The 18,594-nt window shown below is 37.6% G+C and overlaps 1 protein-coding gene across 2 annotated transcripts in view; it reads right to left on the reverse strand.

Moving 5' to 3' along the window:
• Positions 1-16,196: 16,196 nt before the first annotated feature.
• The window catches only part of LOC126190823 (integrin alpha-PS4-like), a 175,916-nt gene continuing 173,518 nt past the window's right edge, over positions 16,197-18,594 (reverse strand). For both annotated transcript variants that reach the window (XM_049931393.1, XM_049931392.1), the window contains exon 24: positions 16,197-16,719. In XM_049931393.1, the coding sequence (XP_049787350.1) occupies positions 16,690-16,719 (30 nt within the window). In that variant the 3' untranslated portion in view covers positions 16,197-16,689. The remainder of the gene's footprint in view (positions 16,720-18,594) is intronic.

The following is an 18,594-nucleotide window of genomic DNA, read 5'->3' on the forward strand; positions in this document are numbered from 1 at the left end:
GAGAATTTTTTAATAGTTATTAGAGTTACGATTTGTATATGTTATGAGAATGTGTGCAATTCGCATTTTAGTATGAGATACACTTATGGAGAGGCTTTTAGTGAACAGTCCCAATGAACTCAGGAAAAAAGTTAGTAGGTTCAGCATGCAAAATTAAGTGGGTAGAGTACCAAGGTTATACTTATAGGATACCATATTGAGATCCATCCTTCTTCCCATAAGGTGCAAAAACACAGCTACTAACTGGACTGAAAGAAAAAGAGTTGAAGAAAAATAGTGAAATTAGGAACTAAAAACTCTGTGTTGTGAGCCAGTGAACTGAATGTCGAGAAAAGTGTGATAGTTGTTCAATAGTGTTTACTATTGACTCAAGATGGATAACATGAAGTATAAAACCACTTATAACACATTAATGATTCTATTTCCCCTAAGTCGCCGACAGGAATCCAGTGGAGCTGTTTTTTCTAGAGTGAAGGAAATGTATCAGCAAAGGCAAAAACTAGCACCCAGCGCCATATCGTGAGCACTAGCAGCCATGGAAAATGAACATGCTGACACAGCAAGCCTCTACCCTGTGCCTGCTTCCACACTGACCACCTTCTGCATGATTACAGCTGGGCCTTGGAGACTGCACCCAGTTTGGCAAATTTCCATATGACCTTCCCAGCTCACAATAGTGTACATGTTCTGCACCAAGCAGCTGTATTTAAACCTTAGTGGAGCTAAGTGTGTCATCAGCTAGGCAGGGCTATGTTATTTATTCTGCTGTATTCTAGTACCCACTGCAAACCCAACAAATTCTTACTGATGCATTTATAATCAGTATAGCTGGGCTACTCTGTGCCAGGTGACATCATACTTGTAAAGCATCCAAAAATCCACCATCAAATCTGGCAGACTGCCCACAGTGCAACCTGCAGCTGCCTCATGGGCCAAGGTATGCCAAGGCACGAATGGACAATTAGCTGGCTCCATGCGAATGGGAACCACTAGCCACATACTGCTGCTCGCTAGTCAAGGATACAGAGTTTGACTCTGGGTGATGTTGTCATCAGCTGCTACTTTAGAAGACATGCTGGCTGCCACTAGCCAGCAGCAGAGCCGTATCAAGTGTGCCAACTACTACCACAATGGCAGCATCTGCTGAGTCGCCATTCACTGAGTAAGCAACCTGCCTTCCAGTTGTGTCTGTACACCACCAGGACATATGCTATACATACCACTCTAACCCAGGGCGAAGCTAGCCCATGCCCTGGACAAGGATGCACACATATAAAGAGTGATCAAAATGCTTCAATTTGAGGGCATTGCTGCCTCACATAGGCAATGTAGCTTGTCTCTGATGTGGATATATTATTACTGCTTGTAGGCAAGGGATTAGTGTGGTGTTCATGTCTTTCAGATGAGCATGCAGTAATGTGAACTATTGCAACATGATTACCAAATGCATCCAAACAGGACCAACGTGCTGTTATTCTTTTCTTGACAGCCAAACAACAAACACCGGTAGGCGTATATCAGTGAATGAAGGATACATGTCTGTTGAAAACCACCATTGTGAAATGATATGTGAGGGGGGTGCTTCATGATTATGCATGTTCCTATGCCACAAGTGTTGTAACACAGGAATTACGCCAAGTCAAGTGAGGGACACTTGAGCATCCACCCTATAGTCCTTATCTCTTCCCATGTGATTACCATGCCTTCAGTACCTTAAAAAATGTCTTGAAGGGTCGACGATTACTGTCGAACGAGTACGTGCAGCAAGCAGTTATGGACTTCTTTGCGCAGCAGGACACTGTCTATTACCAAAGGGATATCTTCAACCTGGCACATCGGTGGTGTAGCACACAAACCACATGCAGAGTAGGATTTAGTTCACAGGAGAGCCAGCTGCAGGGGTGCAGCAGAACACAGTCATAGCACCTTGCAAGGTGAGCTAGTCATGTGAGGTGTGGAAATAGTTGACACAGCAGCACCTAAGCAGAATAAGAGGGAAGCATTTCAATACCAGCAATTGCAGAAGAATTTAGTATGTGTCTACTGGTTGTAGTCGTATTTGACTGGTATCAGGAAACTGATGTCGCCTTGTTAGAGAAACGTCTGAACTTACAGCCAATGGTATGGTGAGTCAAGGCAATTTAATTGTTCTTGAGTGTTTTAGTCATGGAAAAGATTTACCATCATGCTTTTTGTAAGGTTAATTCTGTTATAAGTAAAGAGTCGGCACTTTTGTCACACTTCACAGGTAATGTGTCTCACAATTGTCCAGTACTTGTTAGATATACATAGCGTAACTTAGAAGGATTTGTCGCACTTCAGAGGTAATGTGTCTCACAATTGGCCAGTACTTGTTATATATACATAGTGCAACTTAGAAGGTCATTCAGCATCGAGTAAAGGATCAGTATCTAGGTAGTGCTGAGAGTCGAAATGATTAATGGTTAGACATAAGAAATAGATTAATAATTTTATTTTTTGTGTATTTTGATTATTGGTACTTCGAAAACAGTGTTTGGAAGGACAAGGCTTCTGCAGAGTCAGAGACACAAGGCGTGTCAGAACTGGAGACAGTTCGCATATTATCGGAAAGATTAGTGCAGTTGACAGCAATTAATAAGGAATTAGGTTGTCTAGTGCAACTGCAATCGCCATGGCAAGGTGCAGATTTGTCAGCTGCAAGTTCAGTTGCTCCTTTTGTTGGTAGTAAATCAACTGAGGATATGCAAATGTTTCTAGAACATCTTAAGAATATGGTGAAGATATAAGGAAGACCAATGGGTGTACTTACATACTGGGCCAGAGTGCTATAGTGAACGAGGTGATTTTACGAGAGACTGAGCAGAGGGCGCTTGACGCTCTTGTAAGAGACCTTCAGAGATGTCAACAAGAGTATGGACAGGGGGTCCGACTGCCTTACACAGCTGTCTGAATAGCATTGAAAGTGAAGAATTTGACATGTCAGCTAGAGTGCAGGTCAGACAGACAGTGTTCTCAACCAACATAAGGTTGTTATAGGTGTGGACAAATAGGGTGTATGAGGAGGCAATGTCGCCAACCTTGGGACATTGGAAGTAGAAGTAGAGGTCATAGTAGTTTCAGAGGTAGGGGACTGGGAAAGAACCAGACGTTAAACGCCAAAGGGAACCCAAGTCTACCTACTATCACTCGTAGTAGAATTAGATGCTCCAAAGTCATATGTAGAGGTGGGCTGTGGAGTCAGAGGAATAGCAGGAAACAGGAATTGCAGGATATTGTTGGACACAGGGGTGCATGTGCTGGTTGCCAGTGGGGATCTGGTGGAAGCTAAGCAATGGAACCCAACACGTTATAGATTGCGTTGAAGAGGGATAAAGATGTTGCGCCATTGGGATTGGTGGACATAGATTCTTGCCTAGGTACGGTTCACTTCAAACAATGGTGGAGATTGTACCACCTGTGAGTGAAGGCCATGATATGGTTCTGTGGTTGGATTTTTTGTATTTGCATTGTGTCAAATCGATCTTCAGCAGCATATGGTAGAGCTTGATGGGGAAAATGTTTCAGTTGGGTGAAACTGCTGCTAGTGTAGAGCTGTCACCAGGTGAGTCTACAGCAAATGCAAACCACTGAAACTGCAACCAATTACACTAAGACTCAGTTCACATAATTGCGTATCTAATGGTAGCAGGAAATGTTAGCGTTGGGTTTAGCTTACTGGTAGGAATACTGAGTGTGGTGCAACTGGTGTAAGTAAATGAAGTATTGGATCAGGCAGGTTGCTTAGCAAAGAGAAGAGTTGTGTGTATACAAGAGATAAATGATGAGAAAACAGTATCTGTATTTGTGGATACTTTCAGCGCTGAGCATTTATAGTTAACAAATGCATTGTTGATCGCTAATGTGGATCTTCTGGAGGTGAACGAGTGGGACACAAGAGGTGTCAGCCATGGACACTCGTCAAACACTCTTGAACCTACATTATGAGGAAGACAAAACACCTAAAGGGAAGTTATGGGGAATGGATGGAGGAGTTACCTTTGGAACTTTGTTTTTTCCAAAAGGGCCATCACCACTAAGCATATTATGCATCACTGAGTACCATTAGGAAACGAATCACCTGTTTACCTTAAATCATACAAACTCCTGAGGTGCTTACAGCTGATTTAGGAAGAATTGATGTATCAGCAGCTGAAGGATGGAGTTACTGAGGAGAATAATAGGCCACGGGGGGGGGGGGGGGGGGGGGGGGGGCAGAACTGTCGCCGTGCCCAAGAAATCAGTAGATGGATCACAGAAGTATAAGTTGTTTTTGCGATTGTCAACATTTGGAAGCTAATACTATAACGGATGCCTACCCTTTGCCAAACATTACAGAGCCGATAGACTATTTGGGCCAATGGAAGTAATTTCAACGATGTTCTGAAGGAGTGGCTACCATCAGCTAGAAGTCGCTGTGGAGGATCGGCCCAAAACAGCATTTTCTTTGCTGTGAGTTTGTTGTCAATACAAGAGGATGCCTTTCGGATTAAAGATCGCACCTGAGATGTTTCATAAATTATTAGACGGATTTATTAGAGGATTTAAACCAAGTCAATGCTTGGTATATCTTGATGATAGAATCGTCTATGCGAGTGACATGGAACAGCACATACAACACTCACGGGAAGTATTCCTGAGATTGAGAGCAGCAAATTTAACGCTGACTACAGAAAAGTGTTGGAAGAGGTGGCTTACCTTGGTCACATAATTAGTAAAGATGGGGTTCAGACACACCAGAGATTGGTTAAGGCTATACTTGAATTTTCTGTTCCTGAGTCAATGTAAAAACTTCAATCATTCCTTGGAATTGTAAATTATTACTGAAGATTCGTAAATGGATTTTTGGATGTTGGCAGTCCATTGGCGCTATTACTGAAGGCAGGTTCAGAATTTGTTTGGTTAGAGGATCGTCAATGTGCCTTAAAAAAAACGACAGAAGCTTAGATGTCAAGTCTGAACATGTTGTGTCATAGAATCAACCAGGTTAGAGCAACTGTTTCGTATTTCATCCACATGAAACCACACTTTTAGCACATTTACTGGAAATCAAATGAAATGTCAGGCCACTGAAGCATATTAATATTGTTTTCTTCCATGAACTTCATAACTGCTTTAGAAATGTGATATGGGGCCAGATCATGTGCTAATGTTTTTCCATAATCTGCAAAGGTCTGTAGTAATCATGTGGCTAACGATTTCCATGTATTTGGTCGAATTCATCATCTTGTCAAGAGGAACTAGTGCCCCAGGACCACTAGCAGTGAAGAAACCTCAAAACATTGATTTGGGAGAGTATTTTAAATTCTGTTCAGGATACTCAGTCCTCACTGCCTCATAGGTGCTTTGCCTGACGACCCTTGCTCTTTGACACTGAACAATAAAATGTAACTCATCACTGAAAATTACATATTTCTAGTCATTAGAGGTCCAAGATCTATATATTTTGGCCCATGCCAAACGTTTTTTTCTTTTTGTCGGGTGTTAATAACTGCTTCTTTATTGGCTTTAGTGCCTCTCACCTATAACCAAGAGCTTATGCCATACTGTTGAAGAGTCAGTTTCAACTCTAGTAACTAATAAATCTGTTTCAGGTTCTTACTTGTCCTGTGAGGATGACTTTCACTCTTTCCATATAGAGTTTTGTCTCTTCTAGGAATGGTTTTTCGTTTTTGTCAACATTTGCCTTTTCCCTTTGGAGACAATAAAGCAGTATCACTAAGACGACTTGTAACACCAGATTTTTCCATATCAACAACAGAGGCAATGTCTCTTATAGTCATAGAAGTATGTTCATGAAAAGCAACTATTTTTCCCACTTCTTAGGTGTAATGTCCATTTTAACAAAATGACAAAGATTTTTCTGTCGAAAACAGAGAAATAACACACACTGCTGCTACAAATACAAGTGTTCAACTGAACTGGTGGATATATACAGTTGTTGTCCATAATCAGGGAGACAATAGCTCGCCAAGAGCCCAACAACTGGGCAAATAAAACTAGTTTTAGTCAACCAATTCCAGTTCCTTTTAAAATATGAGCTTCTCCCAGTTAATTTGTACGTTACTGTGTTTATGTTTGTAATTATTGAAGGTGATTTGTGACTGGTTAAGCCATGATGTCTAACAGGAATGCTAAGAAAAAATACTATTAAGTTACAAAAATTAATATTTAGGTACTCGCAAGACTATGAGGCCTTGTAAATGTTATTACCCAGGAGGAGGAATAATTTGCTAGGCACACTGCTACCTTAACCAACTGAATACTTGCCAGTCGATGTATACATATGTAAATAGTAGTTGTAAGGATTATCACTTATGAGACAACTATTTTAGACTCAACAGAAAGGGGAGATGCTCTCACTACACAAAATTATGGTTGAAAAATATTATTAGTGTTACTCATATCAAGGCTATTTAGATATTAAGGTAAGGGAGTAAGCAGGCTTCATATGAGTACTCTTCTTTGATTTTTCACGAATTATAGGTATGAATATGTATTCTACTCAGCTCTGAGTGTTTGCTTTATTTCTTTTCTTGTTTTCTTTTAATTCTGCTTTTGATTTGGTGTGTGACTCTGTACAAAGATTCAATTTTACCCAGTAATAGACAATGTTTCGCGACCTACGTAATTATGTTACCTTCCTGAAACAATATCAGATGTGTCAGTCCATAATCACACATAGGAAGATGATAAATGAATGTAAATATATCTATCGTACTGTCAATAGGTAAGTTTTCTACACTGAGATATATTTATTTTGTGAACAAATTATCTAGTTGTACTATACTGAAAATCTTGGAATCTGTGTTGAAAATCAGGATAGCATAGACTATTAATAAAGTTATGATATACTGTGTTGAAATAATTACTACTTCAAGAGTTTAATATGTTAGTAAATAGGTAGAAGGATAGGACAGTGATGGGCATGTACACTGTGAACATTCAACGGTACAAATGGAATAGTACAGTGTGGGAGTGTGTGGGTGACAGACGAAATGTTGACATATGCTAAGCGTTGGGTTCTGTACTTACCTTGAGATCAACTTAGCGACTCGCTAACTAGATCTGGTGTCATGCAGAATAATGAAAACTGGCCTCTTTGTGAGTAACGGCTCCTTACAGACACATCACAAGCACTCACTTGGAATTCCGCACGGCTGATGAGCAGGAGACAATTGCCTCCTGACCTGAGCTAACCGCTATACATGGCGTGACGTTAGTTCTAACTGTTGGTAACTCTACTTTGAGCGCCGTCATTATTGACTTGAACTGTGATTAAGAAATTATGGGTTATCTAGCAGAGATACTCATACTGTTAATTCTAAGGCGTTAATAAAAATGTAAACTTGAGTGAATGAAGTCGTTTATAACGAACTGTAACAATACAAAACAACGAAGTGATGCACTTATAGTAAAAGATTCAGATATATCCCGCGAAAAAAATGAATAGATTTGATGTAAACTATAAATAATTTTTTCTGTGTATGTAGAACATTAACGGTGCATCAACAATGACTCTCTTTATGTATGTTCTGCAAGGGTCATGCACTAAATATTTTTAATTATGTTTTATAATTATTTCATGCACATGGAAAACCCTGTACTGACTGGGGTAACTTTTTGAGATGCCAGGCATACTGCACAGATGATTCATGCCTTTTGTTCCAGATGATGATCTTCTGTTAAGAAGCTGAGTACAAGGGTAGGTCCTAACGCAGATGAATGACATCGTTTGCGCCATGCCTTTGATTCCGATACCCCTGGTCATCATCTGATGCAACATCTATCCACTTCCAAAATACTGCTCTGCACTAAGCAGAGCACATATTTCAGTACCACGAGAAAACATTAATCAGCTATGCATTGTGACCACTTTTTGTTAAGTCAATATGATTTTAAAACTGAAAGACACTAAAAGTAATAAAGGATCATTTAAATTGTTTGCAATCAATATAAACTGATAGTAAGAATTTTAAGCTTCGAAGGAAATGGACTGTACTACATCATTGATCATAAAATATTCTCAAACAACAACTCTGACCAGTAATTCGCGTTTTTTACATACTTATCATTTGTTTTCAGAGAAGAGTACTCATATGAAGCCTGCTTACTCCCTTACCTTAATATCTAAATAGCCTTGATATGAGTAACACTAATAATATTTTTCAATCATAATTTTGTGTAGTGAGAGCATCTCCCCTTTCTGTTGAGTCTAAAATAGTTGTCTCATAAGTGATAATCCTTACAACTACTATTTACATATATATACATCGACTGGCAAGTATTCAGTTGGTTAAGGTAGCAGTGTGCCTAGCAAATTATTCCTCCTCCTGGGTAATAACATTTACAAGGCCTCATAGTCTTGCGAGTACCTAAATATTAATTTTTGTAACTTAATAGTATTTTTTCTTAGCATTCCTGTTAGACATCACGGCTTAACCAGTTACAAATCACCTTCAATAAGTACAAACATAAATACAGTAATGTACAAATTAACTGGGAGAAACTCATATTTTAAAAGGAACTGGAATTGGTTGACTAAAACTAGTTTTATTTGCCCAGTTGTTGGGCTCTTAGCGAGCTATTGTCTCCCTGATTATGGACAATAACTGTATATACCCACCAGTTCAGTTGAACACTTGTATTTGTAGCAGCAGTGTGTGTTATTTCTCTGTTTTCGACAGAAAAATCTTTGTCATTTTGTTAAAATGGACATTACACCTAAGAAGCGGGAAAAATAGTTGCTTTTCATGAACATACTTCTATGACTATAAGCGACATTGCCTCTGTTGTTGATATGGGAAAATCTGGTGTTACAAGTCGTCTTAGTGATACTGCTTTATTGTCTCCAAAGGGAAAAGGCAAATGTTGACAAAAATGAAAAACCATTCCTAGAGGAGACAAAACTCTATATGGAAACAGTGAAATTTTGAGAAAATGCACTATGTTCAGTTCTGTACAACAAACAGTATAATAGCAGCAACTGATGTAGCACATGAAAAGGAGTCAGTAAATAGGATAGAATGCTCTAAATTTTTATGTGTACATATTGATGAAAACTTGAAATGGAAGAAGCATATTACTGAGCTTCTCAAATATTAAGTTAGGCTACTTTTGCTATTTGTGTAATTGCTAGACTTGGTAACAGACGAATCAATCTCCTTATATATTCTGTGTATTTCTGCTCAATAATGTCTTATGGAATAATCTTTTGGTGTAACTTATCACTTAGAAAGAAAATATTGATTGCAAAAAAGCATGCAGTAAGAATAATATGTGTTCACCCTCTTCAAGGAGTTAGACATTTTGACTGCACCATCACAATACAGAGAGTCACAAATGAAATTCATCATAAATAGTCCATCACAATTTGAGAAGAGTAGTCACATCCACATGGCCTTTACTGTCCATTATTAAAGCTGTCAGTGATTCAGAAAAAAGTTCAGTATACAGCAACAAAAGTTTTTGATAATCTGCCTAATAACATAAAATGTCTGACAGGTAGCAAAGCCAAGTTTTAAACCTAATCTAAAATCATTTCTCATGGACAATTCCTTTCCCATGGATGAATTTCTGTTTAGAAACTGGTAGCCAGTAAAATAAATAACTAAATAAAAATAAAAATAAACCTAATTTTTAAGTATACTTTCATGAGCAGGGCTAAAAAAAATAGTGTCCATTAATGTTAATGCAAAACGTTTATACATATGCTACAAACTAACTTGTTCTACATCATTTCAATAAAAGAATTATTCATATGACCTATGGAACATGTAACTAATTAATAGGTATGTTGCTAGGGCAGCTACCCTCCACTATTATCTACTGAATATGAATAGCGAGTTAACAACTCCATGATAATCATGCAAAGAGAATAAATGTCTTGTTGATAACATAACTACATTCAAAAGCTGAGTATAGTTGCTTTGTCATGATAACTTTTAGATCACACAACATCTCTTGAATAGGAGGAGGCCATAAGCCACAATCTCAAATTAAACATTACATTTACAAGTATACGTTTTGGTTGATTATGCGTGATTTCTTTGCAAATGGTATGCCCTGCACAGGAACCCTTTTGCTCATTTCTCTTGGTGCACACAGCCTGCCACAAGCCTTTCTAGTTGAGACCTGAGGCAGTAAGCATATCAGGTGTCTTTAAATGTTTTGTATAGGTGACAGAGATGAGTGCATAGCCTATTTGTATCAATTAGTATCAAAATTATCACATGGCTTTATTCCACGAAACAAAATTACACCACTATGTTTAGCCAGCAACAGGAGAAGAGGAGGTGGCATACAGTTCTTGACCTCCAGAATCTACACAAAAATCACAATATGAATTCCAAACTTCTCTGCATTGCCTCATGGAGTGAGTGCATGTGACACTGTTGATGATAATCTGTCTGCCTTACAAGAATTTTATGGTTTGTGCGCCTATGGTGGTCATGTTCAGGTCTAGACTATGTGCTGACACTGGCATCCACTGTCTTCTTTCTGTCATCATCAACAAACATGACACAACATTATACACATACTCACCACATATACACAATATAATTACCCTCAAAACCTTTAACAAGCAATCCTCCCAATTGAAGCCCATTAGCAAGGTTCTCACTCACCCATGAGCCATGCATGTAAATAAATACAGCAGTAGGAAAGAACACAGATTGTTGTTTCATGAGGGAACTTGGTGGAGATATATCTATAAGAAACTGTTGTTAGCCTTCTTTGATATTCAGATGCTGTTGTTTTGATAATAAAGTTGCCGGATCAGTCCAAACTAATTTATACTCCCCAGGACTTTCTAAATTACTTTCTCAAGCCCACAGCCTATTATTTCTCTCTTGTCTTCAAATGTCTGTCAGGATTCAAACACAACCACTGATAAACAGGGAACCCATCCTAAAATTGTGCTGTGAATTATGGCACACTGAAATCCCACCCTACACAATGTGTATGCCCAGTGGTTGCTTTTGGCTGGTCACCTTTTGTGCAGTGGCCTGTCAAAAGTGCTGCCACACTCAAGCAGTAGAGAACTACTGTGGAAGCAAAACAAGGGAGTAACAGAGATGGGTGTGAGCTGTATGCTGCTAGTTCATGTGGCCAGCAGTGAGACATTCTGGTTGGGTCTGACCCTGAGCTAGCAGCTAACAGAACTTGTTATCATTGTGCAGACAAAAGATCCTATTCTGGGTGGGCAGACAGTGACTGGCATCTTCATTCCTGGGGAGATCATGCTGATGGTACACCCACAGTGTGTGCTCTTGGGAGGTGATGCACATGAACTGTGCTGTGAAAGTGGTGCTTGACGAAAGTGCTGGTTGTGCAGTCACTTTCATTCTGATTGTGATTCACATTCACCTAGCTGTTGGAGGGTTGTGTGTTTTCATGTTTACTGTTGTCCTAATACTGGGGCTGCAGTAAGGCCTAAGTGTGTTCAGCTGCAGCACATTTCAGTTGTTAAAAAAGATGGTTTGGCATTTTTGGCCATGAGACCCCATGAGGGGTTGTTCAGCTGCCTAGAGCAAGTCCTTTTGTTTGATTCCACTTCAGCAACTTGTGTGTTGGTGATAATGAAATGATGATGAGGACACCACATCAACCAGCCCATAGGTCAATAAAAACTCTGACCAGGCGGGGAATTAAGCCCAGGTCCCCCGCATGGTAGTCAACCACTCTGACCACTCAGCTATGGAGGCAGTCAGTTGTTGAAAATTTATGTGAATTGGGCCCTGGGGGTGTGTTCTTATGTTATTGTTAATTTGTTTTTAAATGTGCTATCTCCTTATGTCTAATCAGTTCACTTAGTGATTGATTTTGCTGCACTTGTATATCTCGTCCATATTCCAGCATAGTGTAGGCCTTTTTCTGTATGGTTTAATTTGTCTGTTTTGTTCTGCCTTTACGTGTTTGGCAGAATTAAAATTAGCTTTAGGTATTTTTGTGTTAGTTCTTGTTTGTACTTCATTTGTGAATTGTATCCTGAACTTGTGCCTAGCTTCCTTGTTCCATTGTTGTTCTTTCCACTTTGGTGACTTACCCAACAATGAAGATGAAATAATTATGAGGACAACACAACACTCAGTCCCTAGATGGATAAAAACCCCAGTCATGTGAGGAATCAAATCTGTGTCCCCCGCATGGTAGTCAACCACACTGACCAGTCAGGTATGGAGGCTGTCAGTTGTTGGAGATTTATGCGAATGGCACCATGGGGATATGTATTGTATTATTGTTGTGTTTAAATGTGTGATCTTATGTCTAATCAGTTGGCTTAGCATTTGATTTTGCTGGACTTGTCGATCTCACCTCTTTCTATGTGGTTTAAGTTGTCTGTTTTGTGCTCCCATTAGTTGTTTGGCAGAATTAATGTAGCTTTTGGTGTTTTTGCGTCATTTCTCATTTGTATTTTATTTCCGAATCGTATATTGAACTTGTGCCTATAGCTGAATAAGCATAACTTGATCCCTGACAGCTGCAATGAAACAGCTTTGCTCACCTGCCTCAACCTGTCATGTTGCATGATTTTGTGAACATCTCTATGGCAATGCCTCATTGTTGTTACAGCTCTTTTCACCTGCCACCATTTGCACTTCACAGTTGAAAGCTGGCAGCAGTGCTGCAAGCTGTCAGGGATCTTCTTATGCTGTCTCGACTTCTAATGGGACACACTTTTCTAACATACCCTTTTTATATATATATATAGAAGTAGACGATACCAAGATTAATCCTGAATCTGGTATAGGTGAACACTCTCGGCTATTTCACTGAAAGAATTTCATTTGATTTTGTATACAGTGTATCATATTTCAGTCTAAAATGTATAAAAAGAAACTGATTTGTTAGTACTCTGTACGTACAGTTAAAATTACTCTTTGTTTATAAATATTTGAAATTACAAAATATCTAGCTTATTTAAAATTCATATTATTAATTGCACAATCTAATGCTAATTATTAAACTTATTTCTGAATTCATTTATAAAATAATGTTATATCTTGGTGATATTTCTTCTTTTGTCAAGAACGTTTGTAAACTCCTTTGCCTTGTAAACTCTTCGGAATATTGTGAGTATCTCAGAATGGTAGTAAAAAAATTGTTCAAAAGGCTCTGAGCACTATGCGACTTAACTTCTGAGGTCATCAGTTGCCTAGAACTTAGAACTAATTAAACCTAACTAACCTAAGGACATCACACATATCCATGCCCAAAGCAGGATTCGAACCTGCGACCGTAGCGATCGCTCGGTTCCAGACTGTAGCGCCTAGAACCACACGGCCACTACGGCCGGCTGGTAGTAGTAGTGGGTGTGCCTGTGATGGAAGTGCACGTGTTTTTTAATTTTGTCTGCAACAATGTAATTGAAGGTTTTATGGAAATGGAGATTGTGACGTCAGTGTGGTATAAAGGAATGGGATAAAATAAGAAGATATTCTTAGCATCAGAAAGAATTCCATCACTTAATCAGTTCAACAATAACCTATAAAATCAAAAATTCAGCCTTAAGAATGTACCCCTAGATGCAATAATTGCAGCCAACAACAAGAAGATAAAATGAATATAAGAAAAAAGTTTTTCTTTTGTATACCTTACACCTCTTGAAGCTTTTGAAACTTTTAGAAACAGAGAAATTTAATGTTGATGAGTTAGAGGGTAAGATTACAGACTACAGCTACCCAGTTCTGTTATCATTCCTTCCAGTCTGTAAAGTTACTCAGTCGTAGGCTTGTTGATTTACCTTGTTCTCTCCTGTACATTTATTTTAAGGACCAGGAATTTTGTCTGGTAGGCATTATGTGTAAAATATTAAGTTCATGTGTATTTGTTGAATTTGAGCACAAGTAATATTTTCTTATGTTTTTTTTTGTTATGCTCATGCACTCTGATTTACTTGATTGTGTCATTAATAAATGTTTTAAGCTTCATAAGTATTTATGTCTCCACAACCCCAAGCCACTTACCACTCCCAATGTTTCCTGTACCACAAACTTCAGTCCATAATATGTATGTTAAACTGGAAAGATGTTGAGCACTTGTAGCTCTGCAATTAGTTCTGAAAACTGGATGAACTTTTTCTGAGGATACCAACTATGGTATGAGGAAAGGCAACCACTCACTGTATAAAGTACGTGTTGAGTAGTAGGTGGGCATGCAAACAACACTACAAGTATTGAAATCAAGCTTTCAAACTTGTAATCTTCTCCAGAACATACACACCTACAGCTGTTGTTGTTATTTTCATCATCAGTCCAAGGACTGGTTTGCCATAGCTCTTCAAGCTAGTCTGTCTCATTCAAACCCCTTCATCTGTGCGTAGGTATTGAAACCCAAATCCACTTGAACCTTCTTACTACAGTGAAGCATTGGTCTCCTAGTTTTTACCCCCTCTCCTCCATAAACACTTCCCCCTATTGCCAAATTAATTTGTTTGATGCATGGAATGAATACCACCAACTTATCACTTCTTTAATTAAATTGTGCCATAATGCTGGCTTCTCTCTATTCGATTCAGTACCTCTTCATTAGTTACTCAATCTACCCATGTAATCTTCAGCATTCTTGTATAACAGCATATTAAAAAAAGCTTGTATTCACATTTGTTTGTTAATACTTATTATTGAAATTTCACTGCCATATAATGCTATGCTCCAGACAAATACTCCCTAACACTGAAATTTAACTTTAACAATGACAAATGTCTGTTTTTCAGAAACACTATTCTCACAGTTACCAGTTTTCATTTTATATTATTTTTACATATGCCATTGTCAGTTATTCTGCTGTCCAATCAGCAAAACTCATTTTCTACTTTCATTGTATAATCAACTTTTGTCAGTGTCTCCTGCTTTGATTTTGTTACACTCCATTACACTTGTTTTAATTGTGTTGTTGTTCATCTTAAAACCATTGTATGAGACACTATCCATTCCATTCAAATGATCTTCCAAAGCTACGGTATAACATGACTGGGATCTAAAGATCCTGTTTGCATTTAATGATATGCTGATGAGACAGGGGCTTCTGTATGTGGCAGCAGCTTTAAGACCATAGTCAAACAGATCCATTTTCCTTTTTTATTATGTAATAAAATAAAAAAGCTGTTTTTCAGCATTAATATTTGCAGAATGAACTACACTTAATAAAATATAAATAACAATTATTCACATTTTTCTTTTTCATTACTATTTACACAACACATATTTACAGTTTTGAAGATTTCCCTTTCTCATTTTAATATGTGAATATTCATACCAGACATACAAAAGAATAGTCCTTTAAGGATGCAAAGGGCATCCAAGTTACCAGTATTCCATGATAATACTCTGATGATCGTTCTTTAACATAACAAAACATATATAACATTTTTCTATGTTACATTTGTACTTTATGTTCATAATTTGAGCGAAGTACATGCCTAAAGTTCCTTAATGCTGATGTGATACTTTGATATGGATTACTATCATTCAGCAACCCATACATGGTCACAATATTTGCTTATAAACCCATTGGTTATTAATAACTTATGTAAGTGACTGGTTAAATTGCAATTCATGGTGCTGAAGGAAATGTTTAAAAACCAGTTTTATGTACCAAGAAGCATATTTCCGACTTAGTTTTCATTCCTGTTAGAAAATTAAAGTATTCTATAACATAACATGTCATATTGTGTTTCAAATCCTTATTTAACTGTTCACAATGATATCAGTTACCATCCTGATTAAAATTATAGTTGAAACGGAATTGAGAATATAATGATGCACCAACAAAAATGCTCAGTTTCAGAATCAACATTATTTGATTTACGTTATAGAAAGAGGCAGTCAATTAATAATATTCTGTGGCACATTTGTCACCTCAATTCAGAATACAAAATTTCCAGTGTAACAGGATGTTACAAATACCAGCATTTGTAAGTTTGTAAGACACTGGAAACCAACACAGGACGTTGTTATCAGTACAATTGGCTACGTTGCTAGTTCTAAGGTGAAAAATGCACATGAATTTTCAAAATAATGAACATATGCCAATTAGAATATAGGGAATACTTTGAACTTCTGCAGAGAAATTTAGTGTAATTCAGACATTGTCAATGTTATTATTATGACTTCATGATAAATTTCTTGTTACAGAGTCAAAGATGTGATTTTTTTTAATGGACCATTTGTGAAAGGATGATGTTTCCTAAGTGTGGATCAACAAACAGATTCCTCTCAGATAATTATAGACTGATGCAGAATACAATGCATGACTTAAGTAGTATATCATGTGACATATGATGGACCAGTATAAAAGTAACATGCCTAGTGTTTCCTAAAAATGAGAATACTGAAATGAATTTACAGTTTGTGACTGATGAAAGGTTGCTGTATATGAAAATTGAAACATGGAAATGAGAATGCTGCATACTTTTGAGTTTGCTGCTCATGATCACTTGTATGGAAAGACAATGAAATAGGATCATTATCTATAGCACTGTTACACTTTTAGTGGCATTTGTAATGACCCATAAAAATATTATATAATTCTAACAGTAAAAAGTGAGATCACATTAATGTTGGCTACAGCTAGTTGCCTCCATAAAGTTATCATACAGTCTTTGGTATATCACACAGGATTGCAGATGTCTGCATATCACATTTGTCATCACGTTTCCACTTTCTGTCAGCTTTCACTCATTTGATCTGAACTGATCTGAAAAAGAAAAAAATAAATAAACAGATAGCATACAGGTTTTTACACTCTCTTTTATATTTAAAGAATTCTTACAACTTACCAAACAAAAAATTGCTGTACACATTATTTTATGCTGTGTCACTGAGTATCAAATTTTCTTGCTCATTTTAAAATCAGTAGAATTTGTATAGAACATGTAGATTATACAAATTTTATTTAAGATTTGGCTCCACTGTTTGAAGGGGTGGCTATAAGGTACCATATTTCACCACCTGTTATCAAATAATTTAATGTGCAGTGACCTTTTCACCCTTGTGCTTGGTGAATGGAAGTTGCATTGATAATTTTTTGGTGGGGCAGGGAAGAAGGGAGCACATAATGTTTCTCTGCAGGAACTGTTCACACAAGGTAAATAACAAGAGTTACCTGTGGACAAGTGGCAGTAGTGATGTTTTGGTGGAGAAAAGAGCAATGAAGGATGATTAGATCTGAGTTTTAATAGCTGTGACTTAGGTGCAGAAACATTGTTGAAGAAACTGTTAATGAAAATGAATGTCTCATTTCCTTGTGCCACTATTCTTTTTTATTTTTTTATTTATTTATTTTGAAATGCTTGCATGAACCTTCCATCAAACTGCAGTGTATATGAAAACCTTAGATATGAACCATGCAAACAGACAATGACTGAAGTCTATGATAGTATTAGTAAGAAACTATCATAGTCATTTATCACATCATGACTAATTTCATTAGAAAGAACATCATCATGTTACACTCCCAACAATCCTCATAAGAAATCCCCTTAGAATAGTGCCAATATCATGGACATGGGGACACTGTTGGCAGCGTAAACTGACAATGTTCTTTTGAATGAAACTGTTTATGACACAATAAATGCGTATCAATACAGTTGTGGCTTTTTTTTTTTTTTTTTTTTTTTTAATATTAACAATAATCAGCTGTGTAGCTCAATATAATCAAGATTATGAAGTCTATGAGATTAATGTCTAAAATTAGGTTAGTAAGCAGAACAGAAACTTGAAGCAATGGTCAACAACCTTCAAGTGTATTCTACAGAAGAAGAGTTGTGGAGTAGACTACTTCTTAGTATTTTTAAGTTCTGAGAAACAAGCAGATGGCTTTCACCCAGATATGAATGAGTGCTAGGTAGAGATGGAGTGTGGAACATCTCAGAGTTTGAATTTGGCATTTAAGACTTACTCAAGATACTGTTTGTTCTGAGTATCTACACCTTCACACCACATGTGATCATCAGTGGTCACCTGTTTTTCCACATAGTCCAAAGCTTAGTGTAAATCCACATTTGGAAACACATGGGCTTGAATTGATTCCTCCAATTGCAAATAATGCTTGAATACAACCACATTTTATTTTGGCTAAAATGTCTCCCAGATTTATAATAGATGACAGTTGGCTTTTGGTATACATTTTCTGACAATGTAGTTCTGCTATAACAGTTGTGACATTATGGCATCAGTCTAGGCCACCATTACATTCCCTTCATGCAAATAAGATCTATGTTAGTTAACTTCATTGTCAGAACCAAGGTTTTGAATCCTGCAGGTAGGCTCAAGGCATGTTTTATGACTTTGTTTTATACCAACCCTCCTCCTTTATCCAGACATGGGACGAGCGACAAAAATAATCAAGCACCTCGATTAGCTACTGTGAACAGTTTCAGCAAAAATGACTTCGGTTTTATCGTCACATACATAAAATAGATAGGGGCAGACTGGAACTGTGTGCCAGACCAAGACAACCCAGAGCCTCATTTTTTTGCAGGCAATGCTCCTATTGACTGGGCAATCCAGACATGACTCAGTTTTACTTCCACCAGTACACTTCTTCTCCTGTGGGGGCATGTTGTGAGTT

The sequence above is a fragment of the Schistocerca cancellata genome, chromosome 6, assembly GCF_023864275.1.
Source record: "Schistocerca cancellata isolate TAMUIC-IGC-003103 chromosome 6, iqSchCanc2.1, whole genome shotgun sequence".
NCBI classification, from domain to species: Eukaryota; Metazoa; Arthropoda; class Insecta; order Orthoptera; family Acrididae; genus Schistocerca; species Schistocerca cancellata.